At 36.4% G+C, this 16,012-nt stretch overlaps 1 protein-coding gene across 2 annotated transcripts; it reads left to right on the top strand.

Moving 5' to 3' along the window:
* The first annotated feature begins 1,863 nt into the window (after nucleotides 1-1,863).
* LOC139134933 (myosin-2 heavy chain-like) lies at nucleotides 1,864-15,934 on the top strand. Of its 2 annotated transcripts, none has more exons than XM_070702034.1 (10): nucleotides 1,864-1,996; nucleotides 5,703-5,858; nucleotides 6,098-6,168; nucleotides 7,865-8,091; nucleotides 9,275-9,416; nucleotides 12,233-12,374; nucleotides 13,010-13,123; nucleotides 14,130-14,198; nucleotides 14,446-14,544; nucleotides 14,687-15,934. In XM_070702034.1, exons 1-10 carry the CDS (start codon nucleotides 1,928-1,930, stop codon nucleotides 14,804-14,806), a joined length of 1,209 nt encoding a protein of 402 aa, XP_070558135.1. In that variant the 5' UTR covers nucleotides 1,864-1,927; the 3' UTR covers nucleotides 14,807-15,934. The 2 variants fall into 2 exon arrangements, with proteins under 2 accessions (XP_070558135.1, XP_070558134.1); XM_070702033.1 differs by lacking the exon at nucleotides 1,864-1,996 and adding an exon at nucleotides 5,121-5,206.
* Nucleotides 15,935-16,012: the final 78 nt, after the last annotated feature.

Here is a 16,012-nt window from a genome sequence, read left to right as displayed (position 1 = left end):
GTTAGTTGTCAGTCCCGTCCTTTGATCTCAAACACTTCAGGTAGTGATGTCACACAGACCCTGCCATGCTCCCAGATATACACACCCCTTCTTACACTAATTAGGGCACAGGCATACCAGTAAAGAATCTTCTGGATACACTGAAATTCTGCAGGAAAAAACTATCTCAGTGACCATTTCTGCCACCATGCACAGTACAGATGATACAGCAGCTTGCCACCGAGACGTCTAAGATGATTGAAGTTTACTGGAAATTGCTTTCATAATCAGTGACTTCCAGCTGGGGTGACACTGGCCAGTTTGTTGCAGTAATTTCCATAGTATTTTGAGTTCATTTATTCAGTTATTTATTTATTTATTCATTCATTCATAAAGTTAATTATTTATGTTTATTAATTTATTTATTCATATATTTATTTATTCATTCATGCATATATTTAATGATTTATTTATTCATAAATTTAATTATTTGTTTAATTCTATATTTACCTATTTATTTATTCAGTCGCCAACACATGTGATACATATGTACATCCACACTAACAGGAGGGTTTTAGTAAAAAGGAACAAACAGTGGTTACAGGACAGAGAAGCCAGGTAAAACAAGTGACAAACAACCGGGACAAAACTATCATAAACATGCTTTTCACATTTCTTTTAAAAAAATGAAATTAACACTTTGGCAATCTTTGTTAAAAGCCATTACAAAGCTTCAGAATGTGATTAATAAGAAGTGAATTGCTTGTGAATTTAACTCTTACAACATGTTCATACCAAAAATGTTCTGTTTGGTCTAGTTCATTGCTCGGGAATATGTAAATTGGATATTAGTCAACTATCAAGAATGGCATCGATTGATTTACATAAATGCCAAAATATATGCGCCTTTTGGAGAGTTTTGGTAAATTAAACACTGATCATCATACCAATAATCCAGCAATCTTATTTTTAAAACAAAGCTTGAATATCAAATTACATTAAAGCCTTGTCTGAGTACACTGTGCCAATACTGTTCTCAACAACTAAGATGTTCTAGTCTGGTTCTGAGAAAAGCTTAATTTGTAAACCCTGAGAGCCAGGCATCTATAGAGAACTGTTCTCAATTCATTTGTGTTAATATTTTTAGACCTTATCAAAAGATAGACAAAGCACTACATGCAATAGTTGAGGGGCATTTTCCATTTCTCAGACCATTTGGATAAATGATTGATATCCTGTAATGTTGTCATTCACATGAATTATTTCAGATTGTCAGCAAAGCATGATGAATGACACTTAAAGTTGGCAAAAATTTCATTCAAATCTAGAATGAAACACAATAGGCCCATTGTAACCCCGTTGAGCCTCTGATCTGACAAGGACAAGTTGTGAATTACACCTTTTCATGCAACTTCTCTGAGTTCTCGATCTCATCAGACAATATAAACCCTTTGTCAATTTTTTTTTCCATATTTTCATCATGAAGTTGTCATCTATCAAAATTCCACTCGCTTTGGAGAGATAAGAAATATATGTCGTAAATGAAACTTGATAAATCGAATGAAAATATGTTGATAATATGTGTAATGTAAATATGAAAGTGAAATATTGTTCAGAAACCCATTGTAGTCCAGTCGAAAGTGCAATATTTCACACAGCCACCTACAGGTCTGGAGAACAGGTATTTTTCATATTTTCAAAACTTTGTAAACTGTGTATTTTGATTTCTTTCTTCAGACTATTACATAGTATACATAGTGAAAATGGACATCAAAGTAATAATAGTTGTTAAAATATTAATTCATCGATGAAATTTCTGTCTATGAGTATGAACACTCGGAACAGTCCGAAAGCTGACTAATGCTTATCTCTACCGACCTAAGGGGTCAAATCCTCGATGCTGTGACGTCATGGTTACCTGTGTATACAGGAAACCAGGCACAAGAAGATGGCGACCGACAACGACACCGTTGCGGGTGAATCACTCGGCAAGACTGCATCGAATGTAGACGTAACTGTAAGTAGTTCTGTTCAGTTCTCAACAGTCTTCAAACAGAAGAATGGAATATGTTGTATGTAGTGTTTACAAGGCATTGCTGACACCGAATCCACTGCACAAAAAATAATTGCGCACTGCTTCGTCTTATGACATGACAGTGACACTGAAGGTGAAGCACAGTTGCAGTTGATGGTGGGTTCCTATAGACACTTCGCACCAAAACCACTTCGCACCATACCATCTCGTCCCATACCATTTCGCACCAATACCACTTCGCACCAAAACAACCTCGTACCAAAACCACTTCGCCCCAAAAGTCATGTCCCCAAACCACTTTGCCTGAAACTTATCGCTAACTGGTAAAGCTGAAAATAACCACCTTTCTGTCATCCTGGGACTGAAATCTTGAAAGTGTACACATTTCGCGAAATTGACATCGTGCAATTCCGCGCAAGGCACCTGAGTTGTAGCATTTGCGTGTTTCTTTTTTCTTATTCTATCGTTTATGGTTTCATGCAACAATAAATGGTTCGTGGTAGCCAAAATGTCCTAACACATTAATGCTTCCAAGTTGTAGGTAAAAACAACCTTATGATACGTCGTAACATCGTTGTTTCAGGACGAGTTGACGGTACTATACTTTGGGCGAAGTGGTTTTAGTACGATGTGGTACTTGGGGCGAAGTGGGGTTGGGCGAAGTAGTACTTGGGACGAGGTGGTTTTGGTACGAAATGGTTTTGGGACGAAGTTGTGTGGGGCGAACTGGTTTTGGTGCGAAGTGTCTGGACCCCGATGGTGGTGAGCGTTTCTCCCTGTGTATTCATCGAAGGTAGCGATCAAGTTAAACACATTCCTTTCAAAAGTTCTAGCTGTCGCGTTCTATTGTTTTATTTGCTGACTGAAGATATGTTCCTTTGCGGAAGCATGGGCAACATGCATTGATGGAGTGAGCACCTGGGCTTACCAACGATCAGCTCTCCCCAGCTCACTGCAGCAGTATGCAGCACACACTTGTTGCTACAGCTCGTGCCGACCGCATGTAATACAGCAAGGTGTCCAATGAGATTTCAAGTGTACTTTGATCCGTTTTTCGTTTGTAGATGTATTTAATCACATAAGCACTACCAATGCATTTCTAACGAAAATTTTTCATTAGAAATGCCATACAATGATGCATGGATGTACAAAAATTGTACATCCATGGAACTACAAGTCTTTATTATTACTAGCCCTATGCTTTCAATTATGACAACAGGGAAGCTCATGGACTCCTTCATACCTGCATGTTAACACCAAGTAGCCCCATCCTGCTGTCAGTATAGCCATAAATCTGCCACTGCTACTGCCTAGCCCTATGTAGCAAGTAGTATCTGAACACTCCCAACCCCCAGTTTTAGGGACTGTACATACCCACTTTAGCAACTAAAACCCAGCATACCACTAGGTCCATTTTAATTTGTCATTTTTGACCCTTGTTTTTAGCATCCTCATGATGGATGAACACTAGGCTTGTGCGTAGGTGAACTCATGAAACTCCTAGGACATAAATTAAATCACAAGTGTTCAATGAAAACCCCTTTGAATCCCCTTTACCAAAATACTTTTTTAGGTAATGTTGAAAATGAGCTCGTGATTATAAACACAGTGACTGAGTTCAAAAATATATATATATATATATATATATATATATACATATATATATATACATTTTAAGTCTGGCAACAGTCATCATGAGCTGACATCTCTCATCCCAACTAGAGAAGAAAGGATAGCTATAAGTCAACATGTGACATTTTGAGTAAGAAGAGAAAACTTTTGTCAATTTGTTTTCTCATATGGCAGCCATTAGTTACTGACACATCAGTGAAGGTACTACGAAATGTGCTTTAAAAATCACTAAATGTACCATATGTACCCATAGCATTGATTTTGATATCAGTTTTGCTTGAGGTCTAGGTACTGAAACAAACAGATTTATCTTTTAGTCCAGGCAGAAAGGCTGAGTGTCTGTGAATATTTTTTTCCTTCTAGAAATGAGTCTAGCCCCGTAATATTCCAGAGTAGATAGCAAAGCTACCTTTCTGTATATCAGTCATATATGTATAGCAATTTTATATGATCTAAGACGTTTAATCTTTTAAGCAACCGTATTTTGATATACTTTCGAGGTTTTTTCCAAGTTTTTGATTAATTCTGCAATGAAGTATATTTACTTGAAAGACAAATCATAAGCTTTGACCTGTGAGCTTGTAGCATGATTACTGATACTGGTATAAAAAAATCTACTGGCAATGAACCATCCTACTCAATAATATAATCTGCTCTTTACATTGGCTTCTAGCTTTGTATGGTTACCTTTCATTAGCATAACTGCATAATTGAAAAAGATTAACCAGTAATACATGTAGTATTTTGGCAAGGAGTACAATGTATTTACCAAAGTCACAGTTCAGTTTTTGGTTTGAAAAACTGAGATAAATGGCTTCTTTGACAATAGATGTAGGCCAATTAAATTTAATTTTCGACTGGACAACAGCCTAACATAATATAGAAGCTACGGTTATTGGTAGTAATTTACTGAGTGTTACTGGGATGATGTGCAAAATGTAGCTGATGATGGTTTTCAAGATCTGCTGTCAATTGGCCCTTTAAATATGTAAACATCATACTTTCTTCAGAAAATAGTAGTTCAAGTTTCGGCTTATATGCTTGGTAACAGAAGGCTAGTTGAGGTTACAGCCTACAGAGGCCACAAAAAGCATCGCTCATGAAGGAGACATAATGGGCTTTGCTAAGGCAGTTAAAGTTCATTACTGTTAAACAATGGTAGGAAATGTAATTATGCTTTCACTGGTAGGGAGGAATGACGGCCGTTAAATCCATTCTCCTCTCACGGACACTTTGAGGAATGCAAGGACCGTAACTGCCGTGTGAATGCAAGGACCGTAACTGCCGTGTGACGTAAATACCGATAAAACAATAGCAAACTGTCCGCCAAATAAAGTTTGATGGGCTGAGAACAGTGAAACATGTGATCAATGTGATTTCCTGTCATCTTTGTTATGAATTTTAATTGAAATGTTGATATACAAAGAGCTTAAAATATGCATAAAGGTCACTCAAAATTTTCAAATAAAAGTGGGAATGATTTTTTATTGCATGCACATATGTATCTCCTGTGAATCTGATAGGCAAGATTCTGCTGTTCCTTCATCAATCAGGTCCATGGTAAGGTAGTGTTTAGTGGGACATTACTTTAGCATCAGCGCAATGTTTAAGCAACAAGTAACTTGGTCAGATTTCTTGAAATTGCTGTTGAGTTTGCCTGAATTGTATTATGACAATTTTTTTTTGCGTCACAGTCCTGCCAGCCTAGGTCATGCTTTTTGAGTTCCTTTTCTTCCATTGGCATGGTACTCACTCATACTATTATCTGAAAATATTGTGTAAAGTTGTTAGTTTAATTTATATGGCAGGGCTGAAGGAGACTATGGTCGCACGGAACAATTTTACAAATCAACTTGACCCTAGGGGGGCCAGTTGCTTCAAGAAGCTATGGGATCCCCCTAAAGTGAACTGTGTTGTTTGCGTGACCAAGTTTTGGCCCATTTTTCTTCATGCACACCATCTATGCAATGATGGTTGTCTTTAAAACCCTGAAGACATGTACAATGATATTCCATCCCTTACTTAAAGACATGTACAATGATGTTCCATCCCTTAGGATGTACTGGAGAACTTGGAAAAGGTGTCTGAGAAGAATGCTGCATTACTCAAGGAGCTAGAAAACCTTGAAGAAAAGAGTAATGAATTAAGTTCTGCAGAACTCCTAGAGAGACTCAAACAACATCATATAGCAACAAAAGACAATAACTTGGAGGTAAGATCTGATTCGCAGTTGATTGCAATATTGCAATATCCATTTAGAAAATTAAAAAAATGTTGTCATAAATTGTCATTTCCCTTGACCATATACTTATAGTTTTTCTCTATATAAGTGATTTCAAATTCTATCATAAATATATCTAGCAGTCAGTATGCTAATTAATGATATAAAGTATTGTTAGGTGACAGTTTGAATATGCAAAGCATAATAAATTCTGATGCTTTCTCCATCAGCTTCAAGAAGCTCTTCAGAGTAAAAGTGCATCTTTGACAGGGAATAAACAAGAAAATGAAGCCCAATCATGGTAAGTGCAGGAACGGTGAAACTTCTCTCTCAGCAACATCTCCATTGATAGTGATGACAAGGATGTTGGTAGATTGTACACAGGTCTATGTCTAGACACAGTGTGCCCGATACAGTAAACATGCAAGATCTGTAACAATTACATTCTGAAACAATCATATTGGCCTTAAAAGCGAAACATACTCACAAATATAACTCCATACAACTTCAACTGCCTTTTTAGTCCCCACGGACACCGTCCGGGGGACTTATAGGTTTGGTCGTGTCCGTGCGTGTGTGCGTGCATGCGTGCGTCTGTCCGTGCGTGCGTCCGTCCGTTCACGCAGATATCTCAGAGATGCCCAAAGCGATTTCATTCAAACTTGGTACAAGGATTACTTCATATGTCATACAGATGCACATCGATTTGTTTTGTGATACGATCCAATATGCTGCCAGGCGGCCATTTTATTACGATTTTTTCATGTACAGAGCCATAATTCAGGCATGTTTCAACTGATTTTATTCAAAGTTGGTACAAGGACATTGACCAATGTCATAGATATGCACGTCAATTCTTTTTGTGATACGATCCAATATGGCCGCCGTGCGGCCATTTTGTTACGATTTTTTCATGTACAGAGCCATAACTCAGGCATATCTCAACCGATTATATTCAAACTTGGTACAAGGACATTGACCTATGTCATACATATGCACATGAATTTGTTTTGTGATACGATCCAATATGGCCGCCAGGCGGCCATTTTATTACGATTTTTCATGTACAGAGCCATAACTCAGGCATGTTTCTACAGATTTTATTCAAAGTTGGTACAAGGACATTGACCAATGTCATAGCTATGCACATCAATTTTTTTTGTGATACGATCCAATATGGCCGCCGTGCGGCCATTTTGTTACGATTTTTCATGTACAGAGCCATAACTCAGGCATATCTCAACCAATTTTATTCAAAGTTGGTACAAGGACATCAACCTATGTCATACACATGCACATTGACTTGTTTTGTGATACGATCCAATATGGCCGCCGTGTGGCCTTTTTATTACGTTTTTTCATGTCCAGAACCATAACTCAGACATGTATCAAGCAAATTTATTCAAAGTTGGTACAAGGAGATTGACCAATGTCATACATATGCATGTTAATTTGTTTGTGATACGATCCAATATGGCTGCTGTGCGGCCATTTTGTTATGATTGTTTCATGTACAAAGCCATAACTCAGGCATATTTCAACAATTTTAATCAAAGTTGGTACAAGGACATTGACCTACCGTATGTCATACATATGCACATTGATTTGTTTTGTGATTCGATCCATTATGGCCACCATGTGGCCATTTTATTACGATTTTTTCATGTCCTGAACTACAACTCAGACATGTATCAAGCGAATTTATTCAAAAGTATTTTTATCACAGACCTAATGAAGAGGACTCTATCCTCTCTGAGGACCTGTAATCAAAGCACCCATTAACAAGTGGGGACTGTGTCATCAACGATGACTTGTTTTGTAATAGGGCATGAGTTATACAATTATATTAAAGGAACTTGTATATTACTTTAATGATAATTTTGATAGAGCGTAGTTGACTTCACAGTGATGTCTCCATGTCTCTGACTCTCATATTTTCCTCCATACATTCTTCCATAAAACCAACTCAATATTTGCTTTTTCGTTGTCATTTTCAGGCAAGGTACTACAGGTGAGGAAGAACTCAACTACCAACTCCTAGAACAGATGTCCAGAAATGTAGAAATGCAGAATTCCAAAATGAAAACTGAGCTGGCACTCTACGAAAGAATCGAAGCTCTCAAGTTGCTGGGTCAGACCAACAAGAGACTGCAAGCGGATGTCAACACTTCGAGGGGAAACACACAAAAATTGTTGAAACTATTTGATAAAAGAGCCAAAGAAGGTGAGCTAGCCAAACCTTGGATTATCCATACTCTGCTGTTTCTTTATTTCTTTGTTTATTCCTCCTGTTTGGCATGCATAAACTGTTATTTCACCCAACCTTGACAATGGCTTACATACCACCCTGCTCTTGGTTGCATTACATGTACTTCATCTATGATCATGTTTCTGTTATCTGTACATTTAAAATGTCACAATCTTTGACACTATTTGGTGAGTTCTGTTTTGTGGAAGAAGTAATCAATAGTTCATAATATTACACCATAGATGGCGCTGTCTGACATGTCAAAGAACTGATAAATGATCTGTAATATAATCATTCAATTAATGTAGTTTATGATTAATATAAATAACTATTTTAATTTGTTTTGTCTATTTTTTGTTATATATTATTTTCCACAATCTTAAAGATTTAAAAGCTAGTAACTCTTAACTTTTGATGATTTTTTTTCACTATTTTTGTTTTTAGTGTCAACCATAATTCCATAATTTGTTCTCCCAAACCATGTTGAGAGACACAGTATTTATATCGTAATTGTTGACGAGTGAATTCTGGTCGGAACTAGAATTCAAATGTAAACAAAAACAGTACATTTTACACATGTAGACGCTTTTGTTGACAAGCTAAATAGTGGATGTTTCAACATGCTTTTGGGAGTTGAGCATGAACTTGCAATTGACATACAAAATAAAAATAATGAAAACACCATAAAAAGATAGAGTTACTTGCCCTTTGATGATGATGATAATATATTATTATTATAATTATAATAATTATAGTAATTATAATAATTATAGTAATCATAATAATAATTATAATAATAATGACATTTGGTGGACAGAGATATGATCTCCAGGAAAGGCCAACTTATTTAGTCTGAATGCATATGCTTCAATATGTCCATGATAATTATGATGTTTCCAGTAATTTCTGTCATGTTTCTGATATTTCATCAATACATATTTGCCTGGTCTGTAAAAATGTACAACCAAAAAGAGAGCAGCATTGTTCTTGTTATGGCAGATGAAAGAGTAATATCTTTGTCAGTTGTATCAAATGAATCCTAAAAATGCTCATAAGATAAAGGTTTGAGACGTGAAGTTAGATATTAAAGTAGTCCATAATGTTTTCCCCAAAACAGAGCAAACGTTTACACTCACAATTCTCACCTCTGTGTTTTCAGCTGAAAAACGTCTGTCTGACATAGAAGAAGAGTTGAAACGAAGTCAGGAAGTGGGACAGCGGTATCAAGATCTGTATGAAGTAGAGAAACGCAAGAGCCAGACTAAGAACACACCAAGAACTGACAGAACAGACATCCAGGGGTAGGAAATATTCACTGAACACAACAAAAAATACAGTTCATATCGATTGAGACATCAGATGAACCCATAGTGATGCCATGTGTGAAGAGACGGCAGTGTTGCAGCCAAGAATTTTAAACCTGGGGACACTGTGTCCCACTACTGTCTATTTTTGGGGACATTTTGCACATTGTGAGGACAACATGCATCAGTTGTCAATCAAATTTTGTATTATTTTAACAAATTGGTTTCACAAAACAAAATTCAAGCTATCGAGACCGCGTCTCATTGCTTGAATTTCAGGCAAGTAATTGTAGCAGTATACGGTATCTGCCGCCAATAAGAGCTCAGTGATTATGAGCAAGTTATAATATCAAGTGCAGTGTTTAATTACTTCTAATCACAACTCTAAAAGTATGAAAATATAAGCCTCAAAACAAAGGTCATCATCAGTAAAATATATTACTGTTAGTCTATCAACTACATCCAATACAGTCAACTCTGAGGTGACCGGTAGCAGACGAGAATGAGATACAATGGGTTCCGTCTTGGAGTACATTGTGACAAGGGTGCGTTCTGGCTGCAACACTGAGACAGTGTAGCTTAGGCCAAAAAAAAAATATGTGCTGTTCCGATTACCCGACCTACCCCAATTTTATCCCCCCGACCCTAGACTTTTTAGAGCTTCGTAAACCCGGAAGTTAAAATAATGATATGAAAAACCGTGAAAGGCATGAAACTAATTTTAGTTCGATTTTGATACTTTTTGAACTACTTCAATAAAATGCTGTTGAAACAATACCACGCATAAATTTCCGTACGCTGATTTTGCATATGAAAGCCTATCAGCCAGTTGAGAGTTACGTTCACAAAAGTTCATTGCCCTAGCCCGATACGGTTTCTGTGTCACATCATCTCTGAAGGATTGAGAAAAGGAGACAAACTGAAGTTTTTGTGCATCATATGAATGTCCATAATACTCTGAAAATAATTCTGATAGCAAAATTGACACGAAAAATTGGACTTTACTGTCACAGAAACGTGTTCAGTGCAGACTGCACAAGCATTGAATCAAGCTGTGGTGTCAATGGGCCCGGTTTTTGAATTCAGTGAACAGACACTGACTCATTTTTCGGGGCAAATAAACCCTAAAATTAACTGTTGGTGACAACCAACCTTTCTGTTTGTTATTTTCCCCATTCTAAAATGACTGAAAAAAAGCAACTGGAGCAAATCTGACATCGAGAAAAACTCGACTCCGCATTCAATTCAAAACAAGGGATCTGACCCTCTAAGTTGTTCGTTTTAGCTCTACTGAGTCTGCGCACAAGACTACAAGACCAGCTAGGTCACTAGAAAAATACAACTCATTGGTTTGCAAAGGGCAATGTTGATCCAAACTTACAGTAGTGAGGGATGATATACGCACAGTAAAAACGTGACAAACAAGCACATTATTTTTTTCAGAAGCTACAAAACATTCTTTTATAACTACAATAGATTTTCTTCCTTAGTGTAGTGCAGACAGTTCAGTGAAAAATGAAAAAATCCCTTGAAGGTACAGTGGGAATGGCTGGCTGTTGTTAATTTTTATGTTTGAATGTACATTAAGCCCTATGAAAGCAGACTTACAGAATATGTGCAAACAAACATACAGAATATTTAAGCATGAGGGAATATGCTACAATTTTTAGGGATATTAAAGCTTATGAATATTAATGAGTCGTCCGCCACTCTTGGAAGCCCTATACATTCACAACAGTGATACCCAAATTTGTTGACTTTTGAAAAAATCTTATAGAGGATGGTGTTTGGAGCCAGCAGCTTGGATTGTGTAAGCAAGTGATTTATGGCTTGAAGTATGTATATCACAAGTGACATCACTGCAACATTAAAACTTACATATAAGATGTCATTAAATGTTTCAGTTAAATCCCCCCAAAATTTTAAAATCCCCCTCAAAAATTCCAGTAGAGGGGGACCAATCCTCCCTGGTATAGTATCCTAGATGAAAGACTGCATTGATGACAGCAAATATTGTGTTGTGTCAGTTCTTACAAGTCAGACTTACCTGTGGATAAACAGTTCACTTTCCTGTCAAAGAATTGTAATTCAGCCATATCAATTTCCGTGGCAGTCTAATAAACCACACACTTCAATTCTACTGATGAATATTTTATTTTAATAAATTGGTATTCAATTTGAGTGCATTTCATTAGGAAATTGTTCACTGGTAGTTTGTTTGAACGTGTACAAAATGCACATTGAGAAATAAAAAAAAATTGAAAAAAAAAAAATTTCCCTACCTACCTACCCTATTTTTGAAAACCATGTAATCGGAACAGCACAATTTTTTTTTTTGGCCTTAATATCATCATTGATACAAAAAAACACCTGAAGATACGTAGATGGACGCTATCATTTTAGGAAAACTGATCTTTTTCGAGATGTGACTTTTTCAAAAAGTGTGGCAGGGCCTATGATTATGCAAAGACTGGTTTGGTAAATGTCAGAATTAAGAAACAAGTTACTTTAAAGGGGCAGGTTTTTTATCAGCATTATCTTGAAACAAATCGATGACTTGGACCCAATTTCCAAATGACAACTACAGACTAACACCATGTAAATAGTCAGGACAACAACAACTAATAAGTAGTGCATTTTTGCTGTAACCCCACCTGAGCACACATTTAAAGCTTTCAAAATTTTTCAAATAAAGTAATGCATACCAAATTGTAAACTCACTTGCATTCAGATTCTCAACACGGTGTATGATTTCTCTTTTTGTGGTTTTTACCATTTCACAATTTCCCCTAAAAATTTCCAATCTCTTCCAGAGATGGTCAGGAAGACAACAAAGATGAGAAAGAAGAAGGAGGAGGTGGAGGAGGACAAAAAGGTGAAAAGTCGGAAAAAAGGGTATCATCAGCTAAAAACAGAACAGCTTCATTGTATTCAGATTTACAACGCAAGTATCAGGTGTGTGTTATTGTTTATATATATATATATATATATATATATATATATATATATATATATATATATATATATATATATATATATATATATATATATATATATATATATATATATATATAATTTTTCATAAATAAAAGAACAGATACAGTATCAGGTTCCTAGTTGTCTATTGCTGGTATTACACACATACGAGCAATCCTCAAACCTGTCTTAGCCTAGTGTATATGAGTGCAGAGAGTGAAAGAAAGAGAGAGAGCTACATTGAAAGAAACCAACTGACAAGCCGACAGGTAGAGACAGAGAGAAGGGTTGAAAAGTTCAGTAACAGATATGAAAACAACTATACACGGCAAAGTAGCAAATTAGCAAGCTTCTGGCGATGTAAATCGTTCATGTTTCACATATGGACTGCATTCAAATAGCAGTCTACCTGTGTAAATAGATATGGATTTCCTACGCATAAACGGTAGCTGTATTCAAAGATGTTGACTGTTACTTTTATTTTTCTTTGCCGTCACATATTGATAATCACTTAGAACTCCAACTTGTATCCGCATTATGTGAGCATGATGAAAATTCATAATGACAAGTTGATCTTACTGCAATGTCAATTACATGCCGTATATTACCCACAGAATCTGACAGATGAAAATGATAAATTCAAGACTGAAATAAAACGACTCAAGCAAGAGAATGATGACCTCTTCAAACGAGCCAAGGAAGCTGGAAGTTGTCTTCAAATACTGAAGGTGAGAAATCCATGGGTTTATATGTCACCATTGCAATGGGATGTTGCTCAAATTAATGTGATGCAGGCTGTGAATAGTCTGGACTTTCAATTTATGAATATTCTGACATTATATTTCTGTCGTGTACTTTTGTCTCTAGGGCTTAGGCCTAGTAAGTATAATAACACAAATATTCAGCTATGGTAATGTAAGTTCTGTAGCAGATAGTGGTGTCTGTCCAATGTTGACAGCGATATAATACTCAGACATGTTGGTTACATTGTCCAGATTTTCAGACTTCACATCGTAAATGGTAGACGCTTGTTGTTTTAAAACTTTGCTGGCCTTTTGCAGTGGCCTTCTTGTTTTTACAACTCAAGCAGTGCTAATTAAACACCATAGCATTGTTTCAAAAAAGGTGAATAAGAATGGCTCTTGTGTCGACACTTCAGGCTGTTCTAAAACTCAAATGCTGAAAATTTGCGAAAAGCCGATACTTTACGGGGCGTGAAACAAGTGTCAAAATTCACTAGTAGTTGAACAGGCAAATTGTAGTTCTCAGCCATTGTGAAGAAAATTTCACCTATCCTTAAACAGTTTTCACATACAGCCACCTGTCAGCAACTCTATCTGCTCTTGTAAAATATGAAAACTATTCATCAATTTAGCAAGAAAATTGATTTTTTTTTTTGTTTGTTGACCTTTGCTGAAAATTTTGCAAAAGAGCAGATACTTGTTATCCTTGGGGAGGAACAACACCAATGTCAAACCTATTTCACAGGACAATGTACAAGAGGGCTTGACGAGGATGTAGTGCAGCTGCAGACATTGTTAATGTCCATTGATGAATTGATGAGAGGAAATGAAATTACAGCCCAAGGTCAGCAGTAATGATACACACTGTAACATCCAAGTTGAAATCCGAGATCAATATTTCTATTCAGCAAATTGACATTGATGTATATTATCCCCAAAGACTGAAAAGCAATGACTTCCAATGACGTCTACTGTCTGCTCTATGTTTCAGAGTCAAGTTGCGACAAGTTTTGCAGACAGAGAAAAGCTCCAAAAACAATTACGGAGACAGAAACTAGAGGTAATTATATCTTTCTATGTTTGGCCTCTCAACAGATTGCATGAAGCATCAAATTTTGCATGGTTACCTTCTTCAGATTGAACTGGGAATCTTTTATACCATATTGTATTCATGTCTATTTAACCTTGAGTTATGATACTTTCAGGAAAAAATTTTTTGGGAGTAAATTATTTGCTTACCTGTACCTAAAATTCTCAATGAATAATATTTTACAGTATGATATTTGACTCTTTTCATCAACCAATAGCAACAGAAATTGGAGAGAGCTATGACAAAGCAGGCCAATGATTGGATAGAGAGCAAGAAACAGCAGCAAAGACAAGAGGAAGAATACAGATGGAGTCAGGTAAGCACAGGCTTTCAGCTTCCTGTGAAATGGGGATTGTGGAATCAGTGTTGTGACTAAGATACTGTTTGGAAATAAAGAAGGGATTATGCATTGATAGAAAACTCCTTATAAAATGTCTTTATCCTTACGTTTTTCGCAGATTGGAGCTGTTTCTACCGGTACTGTTGGAGCAGAGAGAAGGCTATACGCAAACACGGTGACAAAACAGGATGACACACCTAGAGACATACCTGTGGAACACTGGGCAGACAACAATTGACAGTTCTAATGTATAAAATGAATTCAGAGCTCTTTTTATCTTCCATATTTTGGCATACTTGTCACACCAACACTATCTTGTGCAGTCTTGCCACAATCTTTGCACAAAGCCACCAGAATTATCTGTGGAGTTATTACTACCACAAGCAGAGAAGGTAGACCGCTGGAGATGAATCAGGTGTATGACAACAGCTTGTTCATCACTTTCATCGAACACTGTTCAAATGGGGTTGCACCCAGTTCAGCTCGGTCACATCTATTGCTTGTTACTGGATTTTGATAACTCTTTCACATGAACGTCTTATACATGCTGCTCTGTGGAATTTCTATACTACATAGTGTGTCCTGACTTGTTTTCTAATCTTTGCCAGGAAAAAAAAATCCATCATGAACCAAACTTTGAATACAACTTTGGGTATTGTTTGCCTCTGAGTTCTAAAACGTCAAAGTACGTTAAATATTTTTACCAGCTGATCAATAGCTGTACAAGATTTTGTATTAAATTTGTAAAATGTATACAAGCTCCACTGTTTTCTGATTTGGGGACACACAAGACCATATAGCAAGAATGGTTTATTCATATGATTTTAAGTCATGTGGGACCTTTGCACTTGTTAATTTGAATAAAGTGCTTTCCGGGAAGCGTAGGAAGAAATAGAGAATTAGAATGACGATACAGCAAACTATGGCAGTTTGCAGCAATACCTATAAAGTACTTATAGTTGGTTTTTTCTGATCACATTTCAAAAGGACTTTGTTGTCTTTGTGTTAACCATACAGTATTAAACCGGTTTTTATGTGTTGGTTGCTGTTTTTTTGACTGCACCAATCTTGCCTCTTGGATGTACTATTATGTCTCAACTATTTATATCACTTTTTTGTCTTCATACGGTATATATATTTGTTCTATAAATGAAAGATGTAAATTCTAAATATCCAACTGAATTATTCAGTCTGGCTAAATTATGAGTTCAAATGAAGTTCGTGTACATATTTTATTCTGAATACTCTAGTACTGCAATAAAAGGTCTGTATTTTGTATATTTGGCAGGCTTCGTAATGTACTTAAGACACATGATTGATGGGAAATTATGATGATGAAATAAAAGTGGTGATTAATTTATCCTTACCGGTTGTACATGTCCTGTTTATCTCCCATCTATATTTTCTTTGACAGCAGTAAATCAGCACCATCTCATCACAGACA

The sequence above is a fragment of the Ptychodera flava genome, chromosome 6, assembly GCF_041260155.1.
Source record: "Ptychodera flava strain L36383 chromosome 6, AS_Pfla_20210202, whole genome shotgun sequence".
In the NCBI taxonomy this organism is placed as follows: domain Eukaryota; kingdom Metazoa; phylum Hemichordata; class Enteropneusta; family Ptychoderidae; genus Ptychodera; species Ptychodera flava.
Note: the sequence above shows the minus strand (reverse complement) of the source record. Positions and strands in the feature narration are given on the sequence as shown.

Excerpts from the sequence above, each read along its gene's own strand:
- LOC139134933 (XM_070702033.1), top strand. The coding sequence starts at position 5,123 with ATGATTTTTTATTGCATGCACATATGTATCTCCTGTGAATCTGATAGG. Across the intron at positions 5,859-6,097 it reads CAAAAGACAATAACTTGGAG|CTTCAAGAAGCTCTTCAGAG; the intron begins GTAAGATCTGAT and ends TTTCTCCATCAG. Across the intron at positions 6,169-7,864 it reads GAAAATGAAGCCCAATCATG|GCAAGGTACTACAGGTGAGG; the intron begins GTAAGTGCAGGA and ends TGTCATTTTCAG.